This window comes from Branchiostoma lanceolatum, chromosome 16 (assembly GCF_035083965.1).
Source record: "Branchiostoma lanceolatum isolate klBraLanc5 chromosome 16, klBraLanc5.hap2, whole genome shotgun sequence".
In the NCBI taxonomy this organism is placed as follows: domain Eukaryota; kingdom Metazoa; phylum Chordata; class Leptocardii; order Amphioxiformes; family Branchiostomatidae; genus Branchiostoma; species Branchiostoma lanceolatum.
In genome coordinates this window covers 1,922,526-1,948,468 of record NC_089737.1, presented here as the reverse complement: position 1 = coordinate 1,948,468, position 25,943 = coordinate 1,922,526, and the positions used below count along the sequence as shown (strand labels likewise).

General features: G+C 44.5%; 1 protein-coding gene across 4 annotated transcripts; it reads right to left on the bottom strand.

The window, feature by feature from the left end:
- Positions 1-214: 214 nt before the first annotated feature.
- LOC136421904 (uncharacterized) lies at positions 215-25,943 on the bottom strand. 4 transcript variants are annotated; one of them, XM_066409477.1, is made up of 8 exons: positions 25,591-25,939; positions 10,582-10,656; positions 8,900-9,016; positions 8,025-8,234; positions 6,667-7,251; positions 4,781-4,885; positions 2,570-2,677; positions 215-1,267 (listed from the first exon to the last, which is right to left on the bottom strand). In XM_066409477.1, exons 1-8 carry the CDS (start codon positions 25,648-25,650, stop codon positions 1,094-1,096), a joined length of 1,434 nt encoding a protein of 477 aa, XP_066265574.1. In that variant the 5' UTR covers positions 25,651-25,939; the 3' UTR covers positions 215-1,093. The 4 variants fall into 4 exon arrangements, with proteins under 4 accessions (XP_066265574.1, XP_066265575.1, XP_066265576.1 ...); XM_066409478.1 differs by lacking the exons at positions 2,570-2,677; positions 4,781-4,885 and adding an exon at positions 6,215-6,325 and having other exon boundaries at positions 25,591-25,943; XM_066409479.1 differs by lacking the exon at positions 2,570-2,677 and having other exon boundaries at positions 25,591-25,941.

Here is a 25,943-nt window from a genome sequence, read left to right as displayed (position 1 = left end):
TGCCCGGCGAGGTCAATGAGCTCAATTTGGGACACATTGGCGGCTTGTTTCTCACCTCCAATCCGTTATATCAGATGACTCTTACTAGTATGAGTGTCGTCCTGTTTTGTTCCAGGCTGGGTAGAGCACTCAGGCTTGATTCTTACCACTGTTAACCAGAACATTGACACAGGTCGTGTTCTACTAGATTGTACGAGACAAAACACACCGAAAGTTGTTGAAAACCAAGCTTTAATTCACGGCAAATAAAAACAATATTCCAGCTCTCCTCTGGTGATCATTTAAGTCCTGATACTTTCGAAAAACAAGTAGGGTAACAAAATCAAATAGAATAAACTTAACTATTCTTAACAGTGTCCATGCAATATTGACAGCGTCTTATATACCGCGAGGACTAATCACACTACGACGACACTACCGTGGAAAACCTAAGGAGAGGTTACGTTATATAAAACTGACAACAAATACACATATCACTTCAAGGCACTAAAGGGGAATAATGTTTCTTTGACTCCGTATGTATCAGGGGATCATAAATATCCTCATATATCTTGCAGCGGCGCCGTGTATCTCCAGTAGCAAAACATATGATAATCATGGCATTTCTACACCTTGGTATCTGTCTTTCTCATGCGTCTGATACTTTTAATAAGCTGAAGTGTTCTATCATGAAAAAGCTTTGCTAGACTGTGCTGATGAAGTCTTCGTTACGCTGATCTTAAAACAAACTGTAGATAACCAAGTAGTGTCCCAGACTGAACTGCCATACGAAGCACGCAAATTCATATTTTCTAGAATGGTCTAAAATCAGTACTAAGTTACTACTAACACATAGCAAATTTCTATTCACCAAGCACTACTATCCCCATTTAGATTCATACAATGGCTTGACATATCTGAGTTGTAATCTCACAATGGTACTAAAAGATAATACATTTAACAAAACCATAGGAGAATCAACTAAATGTATTCAGCAAGGATAGCAACGTGTTATGTTAAGCATTGAAACGTTACATATAATTACGTTGAGTGCCGTTATGAAATAATATTACCTTTGAAGTGCACAACTAGTCTTCTTCTTTATCTTTTTTATCTATTCGACTGTTTCTTCATTGGTATCTCCAGCTAGCTGCTTGTCTGGAAACTCCGCTTTCTTAGATTTGTAGTATGAATAGTCACTTGCGCCGACGCAGTAGCCATAGGAGGTTCCGACTGGCATCTCACAGCGATATCCGGATCCGCACCCGGCGTCAGACGAACAGTAGCTCTGCCGAAACATAACATTTCATTATCATCTGTGACATACAATTGGATATGATATGATTAAAGACTAGTTACATGTGTTAGTGCCAATGCAGGTTACTGACGAAGCGCTCTACATATACACTTCAAACTTACACTTTAAGTCTTTAATAGCAGAGTTTGGCTACTTCTAGATTCTACGAGGCATATATTGCATCGTCGTCTTGTCGTCACATTGTTGAAGATGGTGGGGAAATGCCATAAGGCAAGGTAGGGCCTTGTCTCGTCCACCAAGTTCCACGATCAAAGCCATGAGTGTGAGTACACGACCTATATGCGCGTGAGCTTAGCCTTAGGTATGCCGATATCATACCATTTTGATACAAGCAGCAGAACAAGCATTTGAAGCGGAGACTCTTCGACGAAGGTGCCGGTGCTGGTAGCCTGGCATCCAAACCTTGTATAGTCTCATCTGCCCCCTCCGCACATAAGAAGAGACTTGGGAGCTATAATAGGTTTGGATACAAGGCTAGGTGCTGGTTCCGAAACACATCCACCCATTATACAGGATCTAGGACTTACCAGTGCCGCACTGAAAACTTTCTATACAAGCAGTCTAGTGAGGAGTTAGACTTGTCGAGTTATTCAAGGTCTTACGTCGTCCATTTTCAACTTGAAGACAATTTCCCAACATTGGATTAACGATGAGGAAGCATGATATTGCAATAACTGTACCTCATAAGTTTAAATTGAGACGAAGATCAATAAAGCTCATCCCACTCTGAATGCCTGTGGAGAGGACGTGTTGAATATTGTTGATTTTAAAAACTGATCCATTGACAATGATAAGGAAATTCTTGAAAGGTTCTTGCGATGTCATATGGCCCTCATCATGCAATCACAGCTTAAACAATTGAAGAATACACGAAGATTAAAAAAATATATAATGAGGTCATAGATACTTTCATACATCTCTGGAAGCAATTATAAAATGCTGCTAAAGCTTCACGCTACTACGTAAAGCTTCAGCGTTTTGCTTGCTTTACACAAAGGGCTAGAGCTCCAATCACTAGCACTGCAAATCTACCGCCCTTTGAAGTAAAAGCAGGTTGATTACACGTGGCCATGGTAGCCTGCCGCAACTCGAGGGGGTGTATATAAAGGGAATGTAGGCATCTGGCAGGGCTGCAGAAAACACAGAACGACGAAGCCTCGCAAGCAGGGGATACAAGGTAAAGCGACGTATGGCTCAGCATAAAAGCCATGCCTTTGCCTGCCAGCGAGGATGTCAGCGTTTCCGTCATTCTAGATCTGCACGTTAACTCACCGGGCGTGCCGGTACTGGACGTACCGGTACTGGACCCCCGTGCGGCACACACCGCCCACCAATACAGGTACTTCCGTATGAGCACGGGCTAGCAGGTGAGCACCAAGGCTATGGATGAGAGGTGGTGAGATTTGATTTTGTACCAAACTTAAGTGGCAATCTTTAGAGTAATGATGAGGATATATCCGAGTTCTGGAGCCCAGCTGATGATGACAATTGCAATAAAATTGATCCACCCAATCAGTCTGGAAGGAAAAGGTAAGTAAACAAACTGTCGATTTTATATCATTAAGATACGAGCAGCAACATTTCAAACGCAAACGCTTCTTTAGAAACTCCCCAACACCGGTGCTGGTGCCACACCTACTCTCCAAGCAGAGGTTTAGCTCCGGGTTTACGTTATTTTAGGCGTTTTTGCGTATTTTGTTCCGTTTTCTTTTTGTTTGGCTTGGTGGCATAAAGAAAACGGGACAAAATAGAAAGCCCGACAAAACGCCCAAAATCACGTAAAACCAGCCGGAGCCGAACCTCTGGCTTGGAGAGTAATCTACTCCTCAGCAGTGATACAGAACTTGCCAACGCCTAGCCTGACTATAAATATCTAATCTCAAAGCAGAGCTACCGGTCGCAAGACAGTATCCAAGGGCGATCCGGGGACAGTTGGATACTGTTTTGGCCCTTTGAATACTGTCTTACCACCGGAAGATCTGCTTGGAGCCTTGGAGATTAACTAAATCAAGCTTTAAGCAGCCCCTCCTCTGGCCAGCCCCACTAGAAGCTTAAGAGCCAACACCTCTAAGCCAGGATAATTGGGAACGTCCTGATCCTGTTGACTTATAAATACGTATGTGATAAAATGGATAAATTATTGTCAGGCTATCTGTTTGTTACCATGGTGTTGGAGGCTGTGATGACTGGTATCCCTAGTGACAGAGAATCCTGAAGTGCTATTGGTGACTCCAGGAAAGGAAATGTTTTCTCAAGTTAGTGGTGTATGGCCAGAAGCTCCAAAACAAGGGGAGGAGGTACAATAAGGTCTCATGCCTGAATTACTCCGCGTGTAGATGCCAAAAGAGTGCGGGCTAAAAAAATAATTGGGCTCCAAAGTCAGGTGTTTAAGTCGAAAATAATTTGCCTTTGATCGATCCCACCTGATATAATAAGCATTTGAGATGAAAGCTTGTTCATCTCTGACAGGATAAGGCAGGAAAGTTTCGGCATCCAAGCGATTGTCGGACGTACTCGCAATTTTGACCTGAGTACTGCGGTCGGGCTCTCTCGGCACCAGAAAGCCTCTTGCGGCTGGCATGTAACGGCAGTTTTAAATGCCATTATAGATCGCTCCCTAGGTTATATTTTGGTGACAATTTTTTCATTGTCTAAAGATCGTGTGTGCTTGCAATAGAAAGTAAAACATCTCCGGAAACTCTTGTGTTTTTATTGGAATTACGGCCATGAAAGGTTCGTGTTTGAACGTTATTTCCTATGGGATGGCCTAACTGGCGTGTGAGATCTTAAGCCACTGACAGCGAGAGACTGTGTAACACAATCTAACCAGCGCCGCACTGAGAAATTACTGAACATGCCGGCCAGGGTCTTCTTTTTTTCCAACCTTGCTTGCCGACGAGGAAGCATGATGGCATTACCTGTGCCTCATAATGTCAAAAGTTTAATTCAGACGTCAATCAACAAAGTTCATCCCTCTGCCAATGCCTGCGTAGAAGACAGTTGTGTTGAATATTGTGAATATTTTAAACTGAGACATTGACAATGACACGCATTCCTTCCCACAAGGGATTCGTTGAAATGTTTTTTTATCTCGCCATATGACCAACATCTTGCAATAATCAAATCATAGCTACTGCAATTGACGAATAAACGAAGAATAAGAAAAGATGCAGATATGCTGTCAAAGCCTCATGGCATTTACAGTGTTTTCCTTGCTGTACATCGATGGCTACAGAGCTTCAAGCGCTGTGCGGCTAAGCTACAGACCACTAAAGCAGGTTGAAGACACGTGGCAATTGTAGCCTGCCGCAACTCGAGTGGGTGCAAATAAAGGCATCTGTCGGTGCTGTAAAACGTGGATAATAATGAAGCTCGCAGGGGATACAAGCTAAAGCGACGTAGGGTTCAGCGGAAAATCTATGCCTTTTCCGGCCAGCGAAGATTTTAGCGCGTCCATCGTTCTAGATCTGCATGTTAACTCACCGACACCGGTGCCGGGCGTGCCGGTACTGGACCCCCGTGCGGCACACACCGCCCACCAATACAGGTACTTCCGTATGAGCACGGGCTAGCAGGTGAGCACCAAGGCTATGGATGAGAGGTGGTGAGATTTGATTTTGTACCAAACTTAAGTGGCAATCTTTAGAGTAACGATGAGGATGTATATCAGGTGGCTGGGTCCCAGCTGACGGTGACATTTGCAATAAAATTGATCCATCCAATCATTCTGGAAGCAAAATATAAGTTAAAACAAATCGTGGCCTGGTCACTGGCATTCATCGAACAATCATCTTACGATCACGAAGTGAGGCCATTCTTGACATGTCTTGAGATAGTCTTGCATGGGTCGTACAAAATCCACCTGTCTTGTTACAAAAAATGCTGTCTTAGAGCCTTGTCGGGGTAGCTTCTGTCAAAGCCTGCTTTACAATCATACGACATCAAAATCGCACGGCATGCTACGATAAATGTGACAGTGCCTTAGCTGTGAATGTCTTTAGAGCATTGGACAGGACTTACCGTTCCAAGCATGTTATTTTCTATTTCACAATATAGGCCATGACAAATACTGTTAACGTATGTGCTATGGTAATGACCGATTTCTCAAAGGCATTCGATCGGATCGATCATACGGTGGCAATCAAGAAACTAATCGATCTAGGAGCAACTAAAGGACTAATCCCATAGATTCGAGATTTCCTTACTAACAGACGGCAACGAGTCAGCTCTCCTCACTTGCTCCGTTCCCCAAGGAACATTGATTGGACCTTTAATTCTCCTTGTTGTTTTCGACGATGCCATGAGGGAAGCATCTGTGGAACGGTGGAAGTATGTAGATGACCTGTCGCTAGCTGAATCGCGCAGATACACTTCGCCATCACTGATGCAAGGAGAGCTAGATAGTTTTACTGACTGGTCCAGGAGTAACCACATGCAGCAAAAGTTAACGTGAAAGTAACCTTTTTAACTACTACGTGTTTGTCACGTTTTTTAATCTTCGATTGTGATGATCATAGAAAGTAAAAGTCTATTTGATATCCAAAGACATTGATCTACTGTAGCTGTTTTAAGGACAATGATCTGCTTGTTTTTAAATTGTAATGAGATACGCAATTCAGCCCAAAAGGCTGCAATATATTTTGATTGAATAAACCATTCATCACTTCATCATCATTACGTATCCAAGCAGAAGCTGACAAAAACATCTTCCAGAACACAATGCGTTGGAAGACCACAAGAAGGGTGACGTCAGCAGTTCGTCCGTTGGTCAAGTGTCCGTTTTTCCTTCAGCAAGGGTCATGCAGGGTAACAAGCATAGCTGAAGCATTCGGCAGTCAGAGTAGCAAAAAGGTAAACCGTCTTTCGTCTCTGTTCTTAGGCATTCAAAGGACCTTTGTCTGATACCGGCGGACCTACCAGCTGTGAGCTAGGGTAAGAATCTGGTACTGAAACAGGTGCCACCATTGGGTAACAAGCTCCTCCGGCACAGTACGAGTATGAACTGCAGTCAGAATCGCTATAACATTGCTGAAAACAAGATAAACACTTTTCATAGATAGTGGTGGTGGTATCATTTTTTCGAAAGATTTGGTCATCCTGAAAAAGAAAACGACCAGAACATGATCGCCATTGAGAGAAGAGCGGAACGGAAGAGTACTGATATTGAAAAATGACACTTCGATATTAGCCTGGTATCCAAACCTATTATAGCTCCCGAGTCTCCTTTCCGCAATGAGACTCGGGAGCTACAATAGGTTTGGACACCAGGCTACTTCGACATTGTGTTTGACAGTGCAAGGACATATTCCCCTAAAGGAAACACCTTGAAGGAATACAATTTTACTGCAAATACTACAAATGGTACCTACCGATGGTGACGGTGCTGGCGCTGGTACAGGGGACGGATACGGGGACGGATACGGATACGGCGCCGGTGCTGGTACGGGGGACGGATACGGGGACGGATACGGATACGGCGCCGGTGCTGGTACGGGGGAAGGGACCGGGGACGGATACGGATACGGCGCCGGTGCTGGTACAGGGGACGGATACGGGGACGGATACGGATACGGCGCCGGTGCTGGTACAGGGGACGGATACGGATACGGCGCCGGTGCTGGTACAGGGGACGGATACGGATACGGCGCCGGTGCTGGTACAGGGGACGGATACGGAGACGGATAGGGATACGGTGCCGGAGCTGGCACAGGGGAAGGGACGGGGGATGATGGATACGGATAGGGATATGGATACGGTGCCGGTGCTGGAACAGGTTGTGGTGCAGGGGCCGGGTACGGGTACGGAGACGGTCTTCTAGGCGTCCCACAGAAGCCGTACTGGAGCTGCGCGTTTTCCATTTGGTATGCGGTAATACAGGATGTACCGGCCTGCGAATAGCAGTCCTGGTTAGTCAGGCAGTACACCGTGGTCCGGAGGTTGGTATCGGCAGTTAGCTGAAACAGATATGGAAAAAAATACATGTTAACAACGTTCGTCAATGGGGGTATCCCTGTGGTTTAGTGGTCTGCGCTTCTGTCACTTACCACATCTGGTTCAAATTACGAGGATCCCGGAGGCCTTAACGTTCGTGAATAATTTAATCAGGTTGGTAAATGACTAATAAAAAAAGTTATCTATTCACAACTTAAAAATTATAACAACGCTTGGGTGACCGTCTTGTCACCTTCCTCGGGTCAATAATGACTGGTTGTACTTCGCACTGCAGGTAGGTGTCGCTGTTGCAGTGTTAAGAAAGCGGTCCCAAACGTGACCGAATCTATATCCCCCTCATCGACTGATGTAACTTTCTGGTTTCGGATAGAGAACTTTGTTATCCTGCAACGCTTTATCTCACTCATTCCTCTGCCGTTTCCAGTTGTTTCGACAGGATCGTCCATTTCCCATGCATCAGCTAGACTAGAGAATGAGGACGAATGGCATGCTGTGTGGTGTCTGTTAGTATGCTGCTGTCCTTGTCAAACTCTCACACTGAAATCCATTTGTGCTGGGAGATGTCAAAATACATATCAAAGACATTATAGAAAGGCCAAGACTGTAAAGAAATCGTCTTCGCACTTTTATTGGGAGGGGAGCTGCATCTCACACCTTCTTCAGGTAGAATGAGCGACCCACTGCTCACATCACGTGATCGTACTAACACATGATCATCATTTTTGTCGGTCACTGCTGTCGCTATGGTAATCTGTTGCAAGAAGAAAGGACTTACCGAGGAAGTATCAGCTGATGGTACTGGATACGGGGTGGCGGACGGGGATGGATATGACGGGGAAGGATATGGGGACGGATACGGGGAAGGCACTGGCGACGGATACGGCACTGGTGATGGGGAAGGATACGGGGACGGAGACGGATATGACACCGGATACGACGGCGGATACGGGTACGATGATTGTGACTGTGCAGGGGCAGGTCCCGTCTGGAATGGGAAATACACATCGTTATCATAATCGACAACAACAACATCATCAATAATAATGATATCATCATTCATTCGTTCGTTCAGTATCGTGTAGTACCTAGTGGCATAGAGCTGAGCAAGTTTCTCTGCCTTTTTAGTAGTAGGGTATATGTATATTTACAGGGATATATATAACCCCTCCCTGTAAATATATCATATATATGTTTACAGGGAGGGGTTGCTAGCCCTTCCCCTCTAACGTATTCGAGGCACCTCCTCGAACACGGGACTCCCATTTTATGTCCATTCCGAAAGACGAGTGCAGCTCCAACCGAGATGCCATTCCCTGGATTGAATCTGGGTCTCCCAGTCACCAACTAATTGAATCTTGAGTACTAATTGAGGGGGTTGTGTTACCTTTGACTTCATAACGGATTATCATGCAAAACGTACAAGTATGACTGAAAGGACAACGAAGTACACAAAGCGTCAAAAGATTCGTTTTGTATCGATGGAATTCGTTGAGCGCTCTGTTAAAACGCACTGCCGCAGCGAGGTCGCCAGCGTGCCGCAGTTTCAGTGAGATAGTGGCTTTATGTTACCCCTTGCGGGCGGAGAACACCATCATAGATGCAACTATTTTCATGTAAACGCGTTTTGTCCATGTTCTAACTATTACGTACAGAGCTGCTTTGCACGCAGTGTCCGGCGCTACCCGACTGTGGAGCGCTGGTGTCGCAGGACGACTCTACCTCCATATCCAGGTACCGGCAGTCCCGGTCTTCGTCACAGGGCATCGTCTGACGTCACCGGGAAGAAGGGAGAGGAATGTTAGAGTCACATTTCCAACCCGGGGCCCGGACGGGCTGTTTGATGAAACGAACAATAAGATAGAATACAACGCGGTGTATTCCGCATCACCCTTGGTCCCAGCCCTCCTGCGGGTCGGTACCTCGGGCGTTACGGAATGCACCGTGTTGTATTCTATGTTTATCAAGAAATATGCACCGATTATGCTAACGATTAGTTTTTTTAACGTTTTATGTATTTTGTTTCATCATGCTTATAGTTCCCTCAAACTGGCCGGCCGGGCCCGGTTTGGAAATGACCCTAGTAGAAGAAAGCGTTGGAATTTTTGTTGCCGCTATGTACGATTTTCAGCATGGTCGACACGGACGAAAATTGATGCACGTGCAAGTGTCATCCATATAAGGCCACAGCAAGTAATTTTTATGGATGACATCAGCGCGCTCATTGATTTTCGCCTGATTTCGAAATAAAAAACAAGAAATGTCATTGCCCTCCGACGGTGGTCAACATGCCAAAAATTAGCAAATATGTCGTGAACGTTAACAGTCTAAGGTGTTTCACTGCATATGAATACCCAGTGTAGTTCCTGCCCATGATGGTATGACAAGCTGTTTTCTGCGTTTGTTCTAGTTAATTGAGTTGTATACACATCTTCAAGAACAGTTTAATGTTGACAGTCTAAGGTGTTTCATTGCGTATGAATATCCAGTGTAGTACCTGCCCATGATGGTATAATAACAAGCTATTTTCTGCATTTCTAACAAGGACATTATATAATAATGGGAGGGGGGGTCTAGTTAATTGAGCTGTATACACAAGGTGTTTCATCGCATATGAATACCCAGTGTAGTTGCTTCAGATGATGGTACAACAAGCTCTTTTCTGCATTTGTTGTAGTTAGTCTATTGAGATGTATACACATCTACAAGGACATGTTTACATTAAATCAAGGAGGTTTTATATCATATATGAAACCTCATTGGTTGAATACAGGAATAAAAGACCTGTTGGTCATGATATCATATTTCGTCGCCCCAATTCTTGTTTAACAAGACTTATGATCTCAAAATTTGAAAATATAGGAATCTTGTTTTTTGTGGCCCGCCTTGTTTTTTTTTCGCCCTATCTCATTAATTTTGGAGTCTGCGGAGGATGTCATCCAATTTACTTGCTGTGGCCTAATCGAATCAACATAGCCTTAGATAGTTTAAAATGGCTCTCCAACAATTGGCAACACCCTTTTGCACGCGCGTTTTTTAGCCGCCGTGGAGTCGACCCCTTACTGTGCAAGGAGATCCCTAGGTCAGTCGAATAGCGCTTTCTACTAAGAAAACTCCACTTGAGTAGCCCAAAGCACCTCCCACACTGAGCCCCGAATCGACCCCGAAATAGCCTGGATACCAGACTCGGTATACGGATCTCTAAAATATAACCCCACTCGATATATAGGCTAACCCCGAAAACGTGTGTGTAAATCAAGTTTGTCTCAGCCAGTATCAGACGTCCACTGAAAGATAACTACATCGCAGATAACCAGACGAGTGTTTCTGATTACCTGACATGACCCCCGGAGACAGAACTGGTCCTTTGAACACGACGAGCTGCTGCTGCATCCCGGCATAGATCTAGCCTGGAAAACAAACACAGAAGGGAAGTGTAAAATATTCAATCTTTACCACCAATGTCATCGTTTTGTAGAGAGAAAAAAACATTTATCACGCATCATATTATCATTATCATTCATCACCAGTATATTACGAGTGAGTTACAGCATCCCTTTATCCTCATACTTGACTAGCCTCTACCATGCTCCACATGGCGCTGGAAAAATCGTAGAAATTGGCCAAATATACGAATAACATACCATAGAAGTTAGTCCGCTATAAAAAGTTACAGTTTTGCGTGGATGTCATATTAAACCCTCTCTCCGTAGCCGAATCCCTTAGCATACTAGCCGAATCCCTTAGCATACTATGCACTCTTTATCTCCATGAAAAAAATTGAGATATTGTTTTTGGTGTGTTTGTGTGTGTGTGTGTGTGTGTGTTTGTGTTTGTGTTTCCGGACTATTGAGTCAGCATAACTCAAGAACCTCTGGATGGATTACGATGATATTTGGTATGTGGGCAGGTGTTGTGAAGCCGAAATTCAAGGTTGATTTTGGGCCCCCTGGTATGTGACCTTGGTACTGCAGCAGAACTTCCGTTTTTGTATCTTTTGACCTGGACGTGCTGTGGTCTTGATTTTTGGGTGGCAGATAGCTTGTGATGTAATAAAAAAGTGGTGTAGGTTTGGGCCCCCTAGCAGCTTGCTCTGGAACTGCAGTGGCGTTATTGTGAAAATATTCTAAGGAGAATAACTGAACAAAGGGACGACGGGTTTCCATGATATTTAGTATGCAGGTAGCATAGACATAGATGTACACAGTGATGGGCAAATTATGCTAATCAACACTTAATTTGCATAACTAATGAGGAAAATCTATATTTGCAGTGTTTACCATTATAAGACTCAAATACATGTAACATGTGGTTAAAGGGAAGTGGAGCATCAACAGATACCAAATGAATTCCTCATTTGCATAATTAATGCAAAAGTGCCATAATTCATCCAAGTGGAAAATGATAGGACTGACAATATTGCATCATGTCTAAGTTAGATAAAGGTGTTTATGACCAAGCATATATTATGTAAATGTGTAAGTCATTTGCATGAACAGAATAGTTCATGGAGATATGAGGTCGCGGAACTCTTGTTGGCCAAGTTTTACTATTTTTCCAGCCATTCGTGGGGCGTGGTAGAGGCTAATATTTGACCCCTCCAGACTGGTCAGGTGCACCCTGTGTGCGGAGGAGACAACACGCATGAAAGGTCTCTGCTGAAGGACTGTGAACGCATACCTATTCAACACAAGCAAGCGGATGTGGAATGCTAGAATCAATAGGATAAACTGACTCTAATAGACATGAAGCATAAGACCACGCATTGGGTGCCTTATCAGTTAGAAGTATAAAGGTTTTCTTTAAAGCCTCGTTGCTATTTCATCCGATCCATTTCACTTTTTCTTTGCAATTGACTTCCCCTCACAGTTCATGCCCTAGATACATTATACATATATTTGATGATAAAAGGATGAGCCATGGCCCGATGGGTAATGCGATAACAGAAAACATCGATTTCTTGGAAAGGAAAGGATGCTTTGACATCCCTGCTTCAGTTTTCTTTACACACAGCTTGTCTAGATATCTGGACTGCAGATACCTGCCAGGCGACAGCTTTTTTCTGTGTCTAAACAGGAATTTTATGGTCTTAATGAGGGTTTTTTTAGATGTCGGGAAAATTTCAGCCGACCACTCTGAAGCATTCGCCCGACAACTCAGCGGGAGTCCCCGACCGCTCCAGCCGGACGTCTAAACAGAATGTGTCGCGTAGTAGACATCTGGAGGTCAGGGTTAACGCTAGTTTGCATATTTGGCGGGCGATAAAGCGGGAAAACTTCTTAGCATCAAGGATCATTTGCTCCCAAACGGACGACGGACTTCTTTCGTGATGCCAGATAATTCGGTGGATCGGCCCTCCCCCCTCCGCCACAACAAGGGCAGCGAGTAGGAACGCAGCGTTGATTCTGACCGGTCGCTGTCGTCTTCCCCGGTACCTCAAACGCCTCTTACGCTCAACCCTTGCTTGCTGCCTCATGTTTAGCCACACACGAGTCAGATAAAGAAAGAATACCATATTCATCATGACGAAAAACACAGGCGGTTCTCCCGCCATTTTGAAACGCGCGCAAAAGGTTAAATAGGGTCACGAGTGCAATTAGCGCGCTGCGTGAGTCCTGCGGTACTTCCTGTCGGTGTGTATAAATGCGTCCAGATATCTAAGGCCCAGATGTCGGCGGATTTTTAGATATCTTAAAAAACTCTGTATAAATTGGGCCTCTAGTTTGAAACATCAAAAGCTCCGGCGAGGGTGAGGGAATCAGAGATAGCCTAGCCTGGAATCCAAACCTATTATAGCTCCCGGAGAGAGACTCGGGAGCTATAATAGGTTTGGATTCCAGGCTAGAGATTACTGTGCACTAACGGTGACTTGACCTACTTCTGGATGCCGTACTGTTTCCATGGCTTACACAGGCTAGCTCCTCGGCTCTAGGATCAACATGACCTCAAGGAAATACCCACTGACTTTAGCATTCGACTAACTCGAAAGGGGTGGAACTGTTGTAAAATTTCGTTGGGGGCATGTTGGCCTTAGAGCCGAGGAGCTGACCTGTGTAGACCTGGAAAAGGCTGGTATCCAGGCTAAACTGCTTAATGAATTAATAGACACCCCCCCCCCCCACACTCCCCTTTACTCTTCATGTAGAAACAAATACACATGTACATCATAAACCAGCCAAGCACACAAGCAACCAGTCAGTCAGCCAATGAATTCTTTGGATAATCGTGCACAGCTAAGTAGGTCCGTGTATGAGGGGTCTTCAGGCATAAGCCTCAAACGTCAAACCTAGATGTAAAAGAACCCAGCACACTCATCGAGAAGGGTAGGGGTGACCCGGTGTGCTTGGCTACAATATTCGTGCCGTAGCGATTCTTGAAAAAGCATCATGCCTCACCTCAACATAATAATATATGGCCTCCGTCGGTCAGTATTGACCATGGTAAAAATCCAAATTCACAACAGCCCTACAGCATCGACTATGGCTAAACAGCCCTATACCAGAATGGCAGTCTCTGCCACAAAAATCACATCTGTAAGCTGACTCAGTTTTGTTGCAAAGCTCTTTTCTGCGGATTCGATTTTCTTCTGCGCTGTGCATCAGTCTGGCTTCTCACCTCAACAGAGGCATCTTTTAAGTAGCCTCTACCAGGCTCCGCCGGATGGCTGGAAAAATAGTAGAAATTGGCCGTAATAGAGTGAATAGTGTGCCAAGGCACACTATTCACTCTATTACGGCCAATTTCTACTATTTTTCCAGCCATCCGGCGGAGCCTGGTAGAGGCTATCTTTTAAGTGGTACACAACTTGTTTTCTGTGTCAATCCAACCCATGCCTCCACAGGGACCACTGCGAACAATTTGTTTGTGCAGACGTTCTATCAGAAGACACTACCCACTCCGTAGACTTCGGACTTCTGGAATGAATTTCCGTTCAGTTGTCCAAATGAAAAACAAGGCGACTGGTACTGGCAGACGGGATTGAGAGTGACTCGCGTTTAATTAGAACATTCCTGTGAGCTATTAAAAACGGCCGATAGTAGGATAAAAACGGTTGGATACAAATCCAGAGGATTGAAAACACTGGAAATTCTACACTTTTCAAATAATGCAGAACGGAAACTTTCTCGTACTTTGGGGGACGGATGGGATATAAAGTGTAATTGCTGAGTGTCTGTAGCCTGGATACCAGACCTTTCGCGCGATGCGATGATAACCCCTTTTGGGCGGGGAAGACCTAGTAGTAGGGATAGAGTTGGCACTCGGGAGCGCTTGGCAGCCGAACTCTGATTTCTATCGAGAGCTAATTAGTGGGCCGTGTGCTATCTGTGGCGGCGGCGCGAGTTGCTTCCCCGGCCGAAGGATTAGCACCAGGAGCGCGGTGGTCTTCCAAATCTTCCAAATCTTTATTTGTATGAATCAACATCACAGAAGTAACATATACAGGTACATGTATGTTATTCGTATAACATACCTATGTACACAAATATGACATAACAACGGACTACGACGCAGACTGCAATTGACTGTTGTACAAACGGATGGTGTAGTGGAGGAAAGAGTTGTACAGTCTGTTCGTCCTGGCTAAGGGGACACTTATTCGGCCAGAGTTCCTTAGAGACCTTCCAGTGCCCACTGATCTAACATCTGGAACCAGATCATGCAACGGGTGGTCTGATTTGAGCATGCACTTAAACAGTTTGAGAGCAGCAAGCTCACGTCTCTCCTTCAAAGTTGGAAGGGTTGGAAGACTCCTCCTTCCACCAAGAGATATGATCCTTAAGGCTCTTCTCTGAACCCTCTCCATTGCCAGTTCTTGTTGTCTGCTGCAGCCGACCAAGAGTACATGCCCATACTCAAGCACAGGCCTGACCAGGGCTGTATACACTTGAAGAAGGTCAGACACGCTCATGCCTTGTTTGGTGAGGAGTCTAAGGTAATGAGGTCTCCGCGAGGCCTTGGTTACCATTGAATTCACCTGCTCATTGAAAGTGAGACCTTTATCCAGAATGAAGCCAAGTCCCTTAGCCGAGTCCACAACAGGGACTGGTTGTCCCCCAAGGGTCAATGCAGGTGGCACAGGAACACGCTTGCAAAAACATATTTGGAGCAGCTGGCTCTTCATGCCGTTCAGTAACATCCTCTGTTCACTAGCCCAAGAGTCAAGGTGGGACGACTCCTCAGCGACTGACCTGTCCTCGTCCGCCTTAAGTGCTAAAAGTGTCCTGGACAAGGTCACATCGTCTGCGTAGCCGATGTTCAACGTGTCGGTGTAAACTGTTGTCCGGGTGCTCATGAACAGCAAAAACAAGTATGGAGAGATGACTCCACCTTCCGGGACGCCAGATGTTAGTGTGCGCCAGGAGCTCATCTCACCATTTGCAACTACTCTCTGCTGTCTGTCGGTCAGGTAGTTGTGAATCCATGCCACCATTCTTGAGCTAAGTTCAAGATCAATCACAGTCTGGAGGAGCAAAGCATGATCAACACGATCAAATGCTTTGCTCATGTCAGCAAAAAATGCTCGAATAAGGGTTGGCTTTCTGGAGTCCAGAGCAGTCAGCCAGGTGTGAACCATGCGCACCAGGGCGATGGTCGTAGACGATCCCCGCAGTTACGCGTACTGGTCCCTGATAACTGCACGCAGTGAAGGGAGCAGTCTTTTCAGGACACACTTTTCTAACAGTTTAGCCAGGACTGAAAGGAGAGACACCGGCCTCATGTTGCGGACATCTGATGAACCAGCAGACTTGGGCACTGGGACGACATTGGCGGACTTCCATATCTCTGGTACTGTGCCCTCACGGTATGAGGAATTGAATAAATGTGTGACTACTGGTGCCAAGTCCTCTGCAAACTCTTTCAAAATCCAGTTTGGAAGGTTATCTGGTCCAGTAGACTTCCTAGAGTTAGTAGCCTTCAGGAGAGCCTTAACTTCTCCAATGGTGTACAGGTCAGGGCCTGGCTCGGTGAGAGGCAATGGGAACATGTAAAGACATGGTCTGGCACCCAGGCTAAGTGTCTGGGAAAGTGTAGCCTGAATGCCATACTATTTCTCCCGGGCCAAATACCCCCCAATGAAATTTTAACACAGCCCACCTCCCTTTCCACCCTGAGCAGTCTCGGGTGTGTGGGTGGGTGGGTCGGGGGTATACTATCAACTATGGTAAAATTTTCTTGGGGTATGTTGGCCCTAGCCTGAGTGTCATCCTGTTTAATTAGTTCCAAGCTCTACCTTCACCGAATAATACCTCTTGAAGTTGATCGATGATAGCTCTGCAGCCGAGGAGCTGGCCTGTGTAGGCCCTGGACACCGTCTGGCATCCAGGCTAGGAAAAGTATAGTGGAGATAACCTTCAATCATCAGATTGTTATAGATATTTGCGATTATTGGGTAACGTAATGCCATAGGTAGTTTGTTTTTCTTCCAACGTAGTGTATTTGAGGACATCTACAACCAACTGGAGAGCAAAGACGACCTACAGTGGCGTCATGTGGCGCACGTGTAGAGCGCGCGGCTGTCAAACAATGGGACCAGGGATCTAATCCCGGGTTGTGCCCAGAGACATGTCCGAACCACGACGTTGTACCCCTGGGAAAGGCACTTAACACGACTTTCCTCACTTCACTCAGGTGTACCTAGCTCATCTAGGGTTACCGGTCAGGGACGTCCCTAGGATAGGACGTTAAATGGAGGTCCCGTGTTTGGGGAGAGCCACACCCCGCGCGCATGTTTAAGAACCCACCACACCTTTCGAAAAAGAGTAGGGGCATGCCCCGGTGTGCGATGGTCCAAATCTTACAGTCTTGTCTGGGATTACATCTTGAAAACGTGATAGTCACCTGTTATGTCAATCCTTCCACAAATGTGGTAAATCAAAATAAATAGATAAAGAACGTGAGGAACGTTTGGCTCGGTGAGAGTGTGGCGATAATTCTTACCAAATGGTCGCTCGGGCTTATCAAATCAATCCATGCTGGCGCGGTGAAAAAAAGAGAGTTTGGAAACGTTGTCATAATCTGGGAGAGTCATAGAGAAAATTCTGAAAAATTGAGATGTGAGAAAACAGGAGATCAAGGGGGTGGGGGTGAGGGTTCTGGGGTTTAGGACTTTAACACCCCAAAGTTGAGTTGCGCATTAGAGCGCAGAGCATTTATAGTCCCTACTTAAAATCTTTAATATCTTTATTTTCCTTGAAATTTTTTGCCCAATCTGGATACTTTTTTGGTTAGAAGGAACAGGTAGGGTCTTAGCTTTCCCACTTTGGTTGAAATTTGTTTAGTTCAGCAGTTTAGGTGTCGTAAGAACATATGTGTGTTGTTGGGTCATGCGGATGGATATAGTCTAGTTTAGTTTCTGGGTGGCGTTTCTGGGAGTTTGAGCTGTACAACCCTCTGTTTTCTTCGCATGTTTATCAAGTATACCCTTGTACCTTGAAGTTAAGGTAAGTACTTTTATAGGGCCTTGCTTTTGTGGGTCTTATCATGGGCTGCAATTGGGGCAAGTAACAAGTCCCTTTACGACGTCTTCTCTGTGCCCCCCCCCCTTCAGATGTTAGATGGCCACAGCTAAATGACTAACTAACATTGTATTACTGTAACCAATGTGTTTATAATGCCGTCTTCTAGCGAACAGTAAATGATTCACATGTACAATGACATCCGAAGGAGATAAGCCTTCTTCGGTGGTCTGCTTTTAGAAAAGATGCTACTTCCTTTGACCTTTCATTTCTTGCTCTGGTGGCGTCGTGTGGCGTAATGGCTAGAACATTCGGCTTTCAAACAAGGGGACCCGAGTTCGATCCCGGTTTGCCACCAGACATGTCTGGACATGCGCTCCGACGTTGTGCCCTTGGGAAAGGCACTTAAAATTTGCTCACTTCACTCGTAAATGAGTACCTACTTGTTAGGGACGTCCCTCAGATAGGACGTCAAATCAATCAAAGTTTATTGATCATAAAGACATATGCATCTTTGCTTATTAACAATGCTAATGAATTCTACAAAACTTAAGTCTAAACACTACAGTATCCAATAAGAGTAATACAGAATACATATATGGAAGTATGTTACATGATATACAGGAAACATCAATTGTTTGCGTCAGAAATTAATCGATTTCTTTTTAGAAAAGAGGTAGATATGTATTGGCCTATGTACAAGGAAATTGCGTCAGGATATGACATGAGTAAATCAAACGTTTCTGAACTTGTCTTAGATGGTAAGGTTATGTTTGCATTGCGGGTGATAACATTCATAAGTTCCTGTCTTTCTTCAATATACGTGGGACATGTTAAAAGAACGTGGAATTCATCTTCAACAGTATGTTTGCAGGTAGGACATCGTCTCTGAGTGGCTGGTACATTATTATGACGACCTTTTTCTATTTCTAAACAGGGTGCGCTAATTCGCAGTTTGGTTATGTTCGCAACAAACGATTTATTTTGGATTGTGGAAAGGTACTTCTCAGATGTAAAGTCAGTTTTGAATTTAGAATAGGTTTGCAGCTTGCTGTAACTTCTTAGCTCTTGCCTCCAGCCAGAAACAAACGTGTCTTTCAGGTGTTCTTTGAACATGTTTAATACCAAAATGCTTGGCGTCAACTGTTGGGTTTAGCCAAACATTTTGGAAGCCGTGTCGGCATAATATATCACGCACATGAACGGCCCAGCCCTGTTCCTGTTCCACAGCAATATAATAAGCTTTTTTTTAAACTAATCTGTCATTTACAGTAGAATCCGCTTAACTGCACCACTCATTTGTCAGCGTTTTTGGTGCAATTATCCGGCTGGTGCAATTATGCGAAATGCCCAGCTGGACCGCACCACCATGGGCGAGGGGTGTATTGTTAGTCAGAAACACTAGCACAAAGAAAACAGACGAAATTATTTAGTTATTAACTTTACTTTTTGACCCTTTGCTGAAACTAAAGAAATGACTACGAACCTGTTTTGATTTTGCATTCTTTCATTTTTCCATGTCGATCTACCGCATGCACGTAATGTTACAGGGGAGGCATTCTGAAACATCGTCATGCCACTCATGGGATAACAGTTTCTGTGTTACATTACGTAGAGCGCAGTTGTCGATTTACGTAAATCATGTACCGCCATGAAACTAGGAATTGAAACTAAAACTTGGTTACTGATTACGGGTGACCCGCCCGGGACCTCCCATACGATTCCTATCAACGTAACTGTCAATGGAGACCGCCTTCTTTTGTTACTCAAAACAGTTTCGAACATATTGGCGGTATTGCGCCTTTACACCGGCAGGTATCGGCTCATTTGTACCGCGTTTGCCGATTTTAGCGCACCTTTTCAGTTAACTTGTCGAGGATTTTTGAAAAAAAATTGGTGCAGTTATCCGGCATTGATGACCATGCGCGGTGCAGATATGCGGAGTCACTAACAATGCAGTGAATGGGAACCGGTTTGGGATATTGGGATTCGGTGCAATTAAATGGAAAGTGCGTTTATCCGAGGTGCAATTAAGTGGCTTCGTCTGTAATAGGAAGGTTTTGTAGTCTAATCCAATATTTGATGAGTTGTGTCTGGGCTTCTTTATACAGTGGAAATGTGCCGAATTCATCCCTTACGGCGGCGGAACTTCTGGGAACTCGAAGTAGCGTTTTACAGTAATTAAGAACATACTCTAGATCGGACACTTCATACGATGATTTGGGATAGTTCAACGATATATTTTGGTTAGCTAGTAGTTTTGATTGGTACAAAATGTTTAATTCATCATTATATTTCTTAAAGCGAACTAGAACAGGACGAGACGACGACACATCGCATTTCTTCAGGAGAGCTACATTTGTGCTCAATATCGGTGAAAATATATTGTATATTGTTTCCCTTATGTTTTCAGCGGGACTTTCATATATACCATTGAGAATCAAATCCCTGCATTGAATGTTTGTCCCCAGTATTTCAGCGCAGTAAAGTAAGATAGGTTTAACTAAACTATTGAACAGATTAAGGGCGAGAGAAATGGATGGATTGTGGTTTGATGCTAGCAAAGATTTGAGTTAATGGAGGTCCCGTGTTTGGGGAGAGCCACACCCCACGCACGTTAAAGAACCCACTACACCTTTCGAAAAAGAGTAGGGACATGCCCCGGTGTGCGATAGTCCAAACATTTCATCCTGATTTGACCCAATACATGTCAGTAATTGCCGATTTCTCGCCAGATGGATATACGTGGTCAGGAAGAAGAACAACTTTGATTATGATTGCCCATGAAACTCTATGATATATGTAAATCTTAGATCTCTTTTAATCGTATAGCCCGTTTAGTGTTGTTCAAGATTTGAGAAAAATGTCACGCATAAGACAAACGTTGTGTGATCTTGGAAGTGAACTTGACAAACCTGCGTCATCAGACACGAATTCACAAGGTCACAGGGGTCGGTTCAAGGTCGATGGCATTGATAGCGTGTCGCATATCAGACAATATGAAGCAGGTGTCAAGGTCAAGGTCTGGACCTTTCGGGAAATCTGTTGACTTACTTGGGGGGGGGGGGGGTCGAAGGGGAAGTCTTGTTACTCAGTGTTATGCTTGATTCCCCAGCATGGTTTCTCACAGGGCTTCAGGCTGGGATTCCACGGCACGTCTGCCTTCTGGTTTCAGCCCACCCCGGTGATTTTGTTTGCCTGAATCCAATTAACAGCCCTAGGAGGGCCTTCCACGGGGGCTGTGGCAATTTTTCATTGGGAGCATATCGAACTTGGGACCGAAGACCTTGCCAGTTTGGGCCCTGGCAACAGTCTGGATTCTAGACTCATCATCATCTGGTTGTGACAGCCTCACAGGTGCTCATGGCCCTTCTCCCCTAACCCTCCCTACCCTCCATTGCACTGGGCAGGTCTTCTAAAGTAGTTAACATATAGACACAGTTGATGAATGTAGGATTCTAGACTACCGGTACCTAATAGACATGAGTCACATGACTTTGACTTTCTTTGGATCCACAATCAGCAATCTTAATTAACATCTTCACAAGTAGCTTCTGAAACTTTTTACGACCTTTCATGGGGGGCTGAGGCAGTTTTTCCTCGTGGGGCCCATGGGTTCTGCTGCATATTGAACTTGGATCCGAAGAGCTGGCCTTTCTGGACCCTTGCAACAGTCTGGATTCTAGACTACCGCGGTACCTAATAGTAATAACATGCCTTTTCCTTGACTTTGTTTGAAATTTTGAATCCACAACTGAGCTATCTCTATTGACGTCTTCACAAGTAGTTTCTGAAACTGACCAGCTTTGACTTTGCAGGTATTGCGTGCAAGGTCATTGACATCGTGCCGAAATGACCTTGTTAAATGGAAGGTCAAGTTTGGTATGATTCCTGTAATAGAAATCACCTGTGGTAAAACAGCGGGTGAACTTTCTGGAAAGCAACTTCCGATGTGGTGTACTCCACTGTAGTCCCATTTGCGCACGCGGATGTCAGCCATACACTTTAGGCCTCATTCATGAGTTTTTTCTTTCCATAGACTTCTATGTTATAATACGTACATGGTGGGCGCGTTCGTAATGAACCTAACGTTACATGAAAACTGAACATATCATTAATTTTCTGTTGAGCGCGTTTACCCTTCGTTGTGCACAAAATTGCCAACAGTTTCTAAGCATCACAAACTGCAATTAGTCTCTTCCAGCAAGAGGCACTTTTCCGCTCCTAGCGTACGACCGCACAATTCAAAAGCCAGGACTGTGAACCTCCGACCAACCGTGCTGCTGCCAAACATTACCTGCTAATTTCGTCAGTTACAATCAAGCTTTCACTAAACTTTTATATCAATTTGTCTAGCTAAAAAAGAAAATTTCTCACAGCTAGAAACACCAGTTCATGCAGCCGTCTATTTTTGGGGTCAGCACTCTTTTAGGAGTACTCCCACCATTGTACCCACTCGGAGTAATACATAAATGAGACCTTTACTTGCGGTGGCTTGTCAGAAATGATGGAGTTTGCATCCTTAATAAGTTCATCTGAAATCCGTTCCAGCTTTTCTAGGTCAAAGTAACAGAGCCAATATACCCTCTGGGCAATTCCAAGTGTTTCTGAGAATAGAGGCTTGGATAACTTGGTGACATGTACATACCACATTGTTCAGATTCTCTCTCTCCCCATGTGCTACTAGTTTGGAGAATCTTATTGCCGGGACAATTTGTAAGACCGTCTAATGTGCTGCTAATGGCTGAGGAAACTAGTCTGGATGACATCCAGGGTTCAGGGGAACCGGAAAGACCTGGACTTGTCTTTTCGTTTACAACAGTTTACAGAATTTAACCCAAGAAGTTTACAGAATTCAACCCAAGACAGAGTGAAAAAAAATACAAAAGTGACAATACAAAGGGTATTCTGAGCGCCTAGCCTGGAAACTAGACCCCCAATCTCCATTATATGTACACGATAGATACTATAGAGATTGTCTGGCATCTAGGCTACTGATCACCCACTGAGAAACAAAGAAAACGACCCAAGACAGGCCAAAAACTATATCTCAATTTTTCATGTTCACTTCTTGATTCTCTTGCATCTTCACAAGCATCTTCACAAGAAGTACCTGGTAGTTATAATCAGATATATAAAATCAATAACAGCAGTTGGTCGGACCATATCTTGTAAGCATGCCTTTTCGTTTTCAGAACCAGACTTTCTGAATTATCATCAACATGCATGCCGTCTGTGGGAGGGCGTCAGAGATCGCCGCAGTCAAGAAGTCTGGGAGTCTTCTGGATTCCCCGGGACAAGGCCTGAAAACCACGGGACCGGCTTAGGGATATTTTACCGGCCCTAATTTTAAAGCATTGTCCCTTTTTTTTCTGACGGCGTATCTTTGCAGCCCTCCTTTCTGATTTGTAGGCTAATGGGATCTATAGGCAACACTCATAGATAAGAATACAAATACAAATACACTCCCGAGATACCGGGGAGCTCATGTAGTCTCTACCAGACATTTGCCGGCGGACTTTGGCCATGGAGGATAACATTCCCATCCGCAGATATTTTGGACCCTATCTCCATAGCCGACCCCCTTCATACAGTTGACTCTATTTGGCCAATTTCTACTATTTTCCCAGCGACCCGCAGAGGCTGGTAGAGTCTAGAGCTCATGATGCAAGGCAGATGTTCACCTTGAATGTTCACCTTGAAGATCAGCCGATAGATACCCATAAGACTAGATCTCAAGGTACCCGGGCCTTTTCTAAAATTACGAACATCCCTGACGTATACGTAATTACCCGAATTGTCAACAGACCTTGTACATCAATCTTGAGTTTCAAATTTTCACAGACCCTGTCAGATCTACGGACCCTCCCCCTCATTTGAGTTGCCACATTTTTCTTTCCCCGTCGCTTTGAAGTTTCTCAGCAGTTATAAGAGGACCCTGTCATCTTCTACAACCTCCAACCGCGTTGCTGAAGACCCCTTGCGGTTTCTGCAATTCCACAAAATACTGTAAATGCCTTTAGATACGCGGGGATTTTAATTTTGCCGTAGGAAGTGTTTGCGGTGGTTTTAAGATAACGATTGAAACGATGGGGGATATAGGTAGGCAGGTAAAACTAAAAGACTGAACAAGCAATTTCGCATTGGTTTAAAAAAACAGCGAACATTTAAAGACCACCGCGAAAATGTTAACTTTTACAGTAGACCTATTAACGATCCACAGCTTCACTTCACCCTATGATGCCACATCTACCCTTCGAGGGGTGGCAAGACCACGTAATCTTGATATATTCAATGGATGATATAATAGTTTGGGGCCTGTTTCACGTTAACACCCATTTCCACTGGAGACTGCAATCGCCGTCTAGTGAAAAGGTGGCATAATTTTCAAGAGATCACCCCATCACCAAATAGGTAAGCTCACCAATAATCATTTCAAGATCAAAATTAGCGAGCTTGGGCAATAGAAGGAGGTCACTCAAGCATTAACAACGACGCTGATCCATACAGAACTGCAAGAACAGATCGCCAAAAGGACGAGCAGCGATCATAATGTCTCTATCCTTTCCCACGGCTCTTTAGTGATGGTAAGAAGTTATCGTAGCTCTTCTACATTTACTGGCCAATTACGTCGGAAGTAAGGGAGGAGGCGTTCCAATACCTCCATTCGTAATGGTTGTTTTGTTAGCTAGATTGAAAGTGTTTTGATACCGTACCTTTTGGCTGCCGATTTGGCAGATCTGCAGTTAAGTTAAATTAAATTAGTTTTAAAATATATTTTAGGCGACTTCAAAAACGTGCATGGGATCTTGACGGCCCAGTGACATGCAAACCGGGCACCATCCTGGTTAAAGTTCACTCAAAAAATGAAATCAGCACAATTGTCGGTACTACAACAACAAATTACGTAAATGCAGAAATGTTCGCGGTGGTTTTATGTTTGCGGTTTTCGCGGCGACCGTTTCACCGCGAACTAAAAACCACCGCGAACATTTTGGTCCAATACTGCAGCAGTATGTAACGATAGCGCTGCCGCAAAATTGAAACCATCGTGAACACATTTCTTATTTTCGCCTTAGCGCGAAATAAAAACCACGCGGACTTATATGAATTGACAGTATGTCTGTTGGTGACTATCGTGGCGGACGCTAACAATAATCAAGATGGTACAAACAAACAAACCCCGGCTGGCACCACAGACTGTACTCTACCCCTAATGAATTACAGACACGGGTAACTCCGCGACTCCAGTCATGCTGGTTTAGGCAGGGGACACTGAAAACAACTGTCAGGGAGGAGGATGGTACTAATTATGATATAAAATTAGGTTCATCCCAACAACAAAATCATCATTATTCTACAGTCGCCAACAATGGTGAAAAACAACTTGAAAATGACGGTGGAACTAGAAGTAATGCTAGACTAGGAATTGAATTTTCCACCACGTTCGCCTATAAAAAGAATAATTTGTTACAGTTCGCAAACCATCAGTTTCTGTCATGCATATGATCTACTTGGGTCTGAATAAGATTTTGTTTTCAAATAATTTTCCAATCAAACAAACTGTCAACAATGATCTGTTTCAGGAAAGCAGAAAAATGCCAATTTGTTTGATCGACCGCAAGATCGCCTGCGGTGCAGAAACAGTAAAAACTTGTAAACAACTCAGCCAGGCAGCGCCAACTCTTCCATTTGTTGGCAGCCGCATCGTCGCCCGGTTTTGCGAGGAAATCTCTTAAATTAAAAAATTGGCCCTTGTTACACCTTACCTTGTCAACGTACACACTAACATGCGGCGGAGTCAAAACCCCTCAAATTTAATCAAACCGCCAACCACGATCGTGTCAACTGGAACGAACATTTTCAACAAAGGTTTTAAAACCTTACCTGAGTTGCAGAAACCACGATCAAGGCGATCAAAATCGTCTGGACGGAACGGGCAGCCATCTTGGTCTCGTTCCCAGGATAAATTCCCTCGGAACGAATCTTTCTCCAAGTTTGTCGTTTTCGCGCGGAAAGTTCGAGACTGGTCTTCTGTGACCGAAGGTCCGAGAGAAAGTGGTAGGTATTTGTCGAGACTAGCTCCGAAAGCGCCGGGGTCTCTCAACTGTCTCCTATATCCCCATGGGACGTTCAAGATCACACAGCGACCAATAGAAACCCTCGTCTGACCGGAGCTTGGTCCGCTAATTCGAACCAGTGGTTTCCGCGGCGCCCCTCAATGGATCATTAACGAATTC

Coding starts and splice junctions, on each gene's coding strand:
- LOC136421904 (XM_066409477.1), bottom strand. CDS start 25,650: ATGGCTGCCCGTTCCGTCCAGACGATTTTGATCGCCTTGATCGTGGTT. Junction 10,657..25,590: donor TCGTGGTTTCTGCAACTCAG/GTAAGGTTTTAA, acceptor TTTGTTTTCCAG/GCTAGATCTATGCCGGGATG. Junction 8,235..8,899: donor ACTGCGTGCAAAGCAGCTCT/GTACGTAATAGT, acceptor TTCCCATTCCAG/ACGGGACCTGCCCCTGCACA.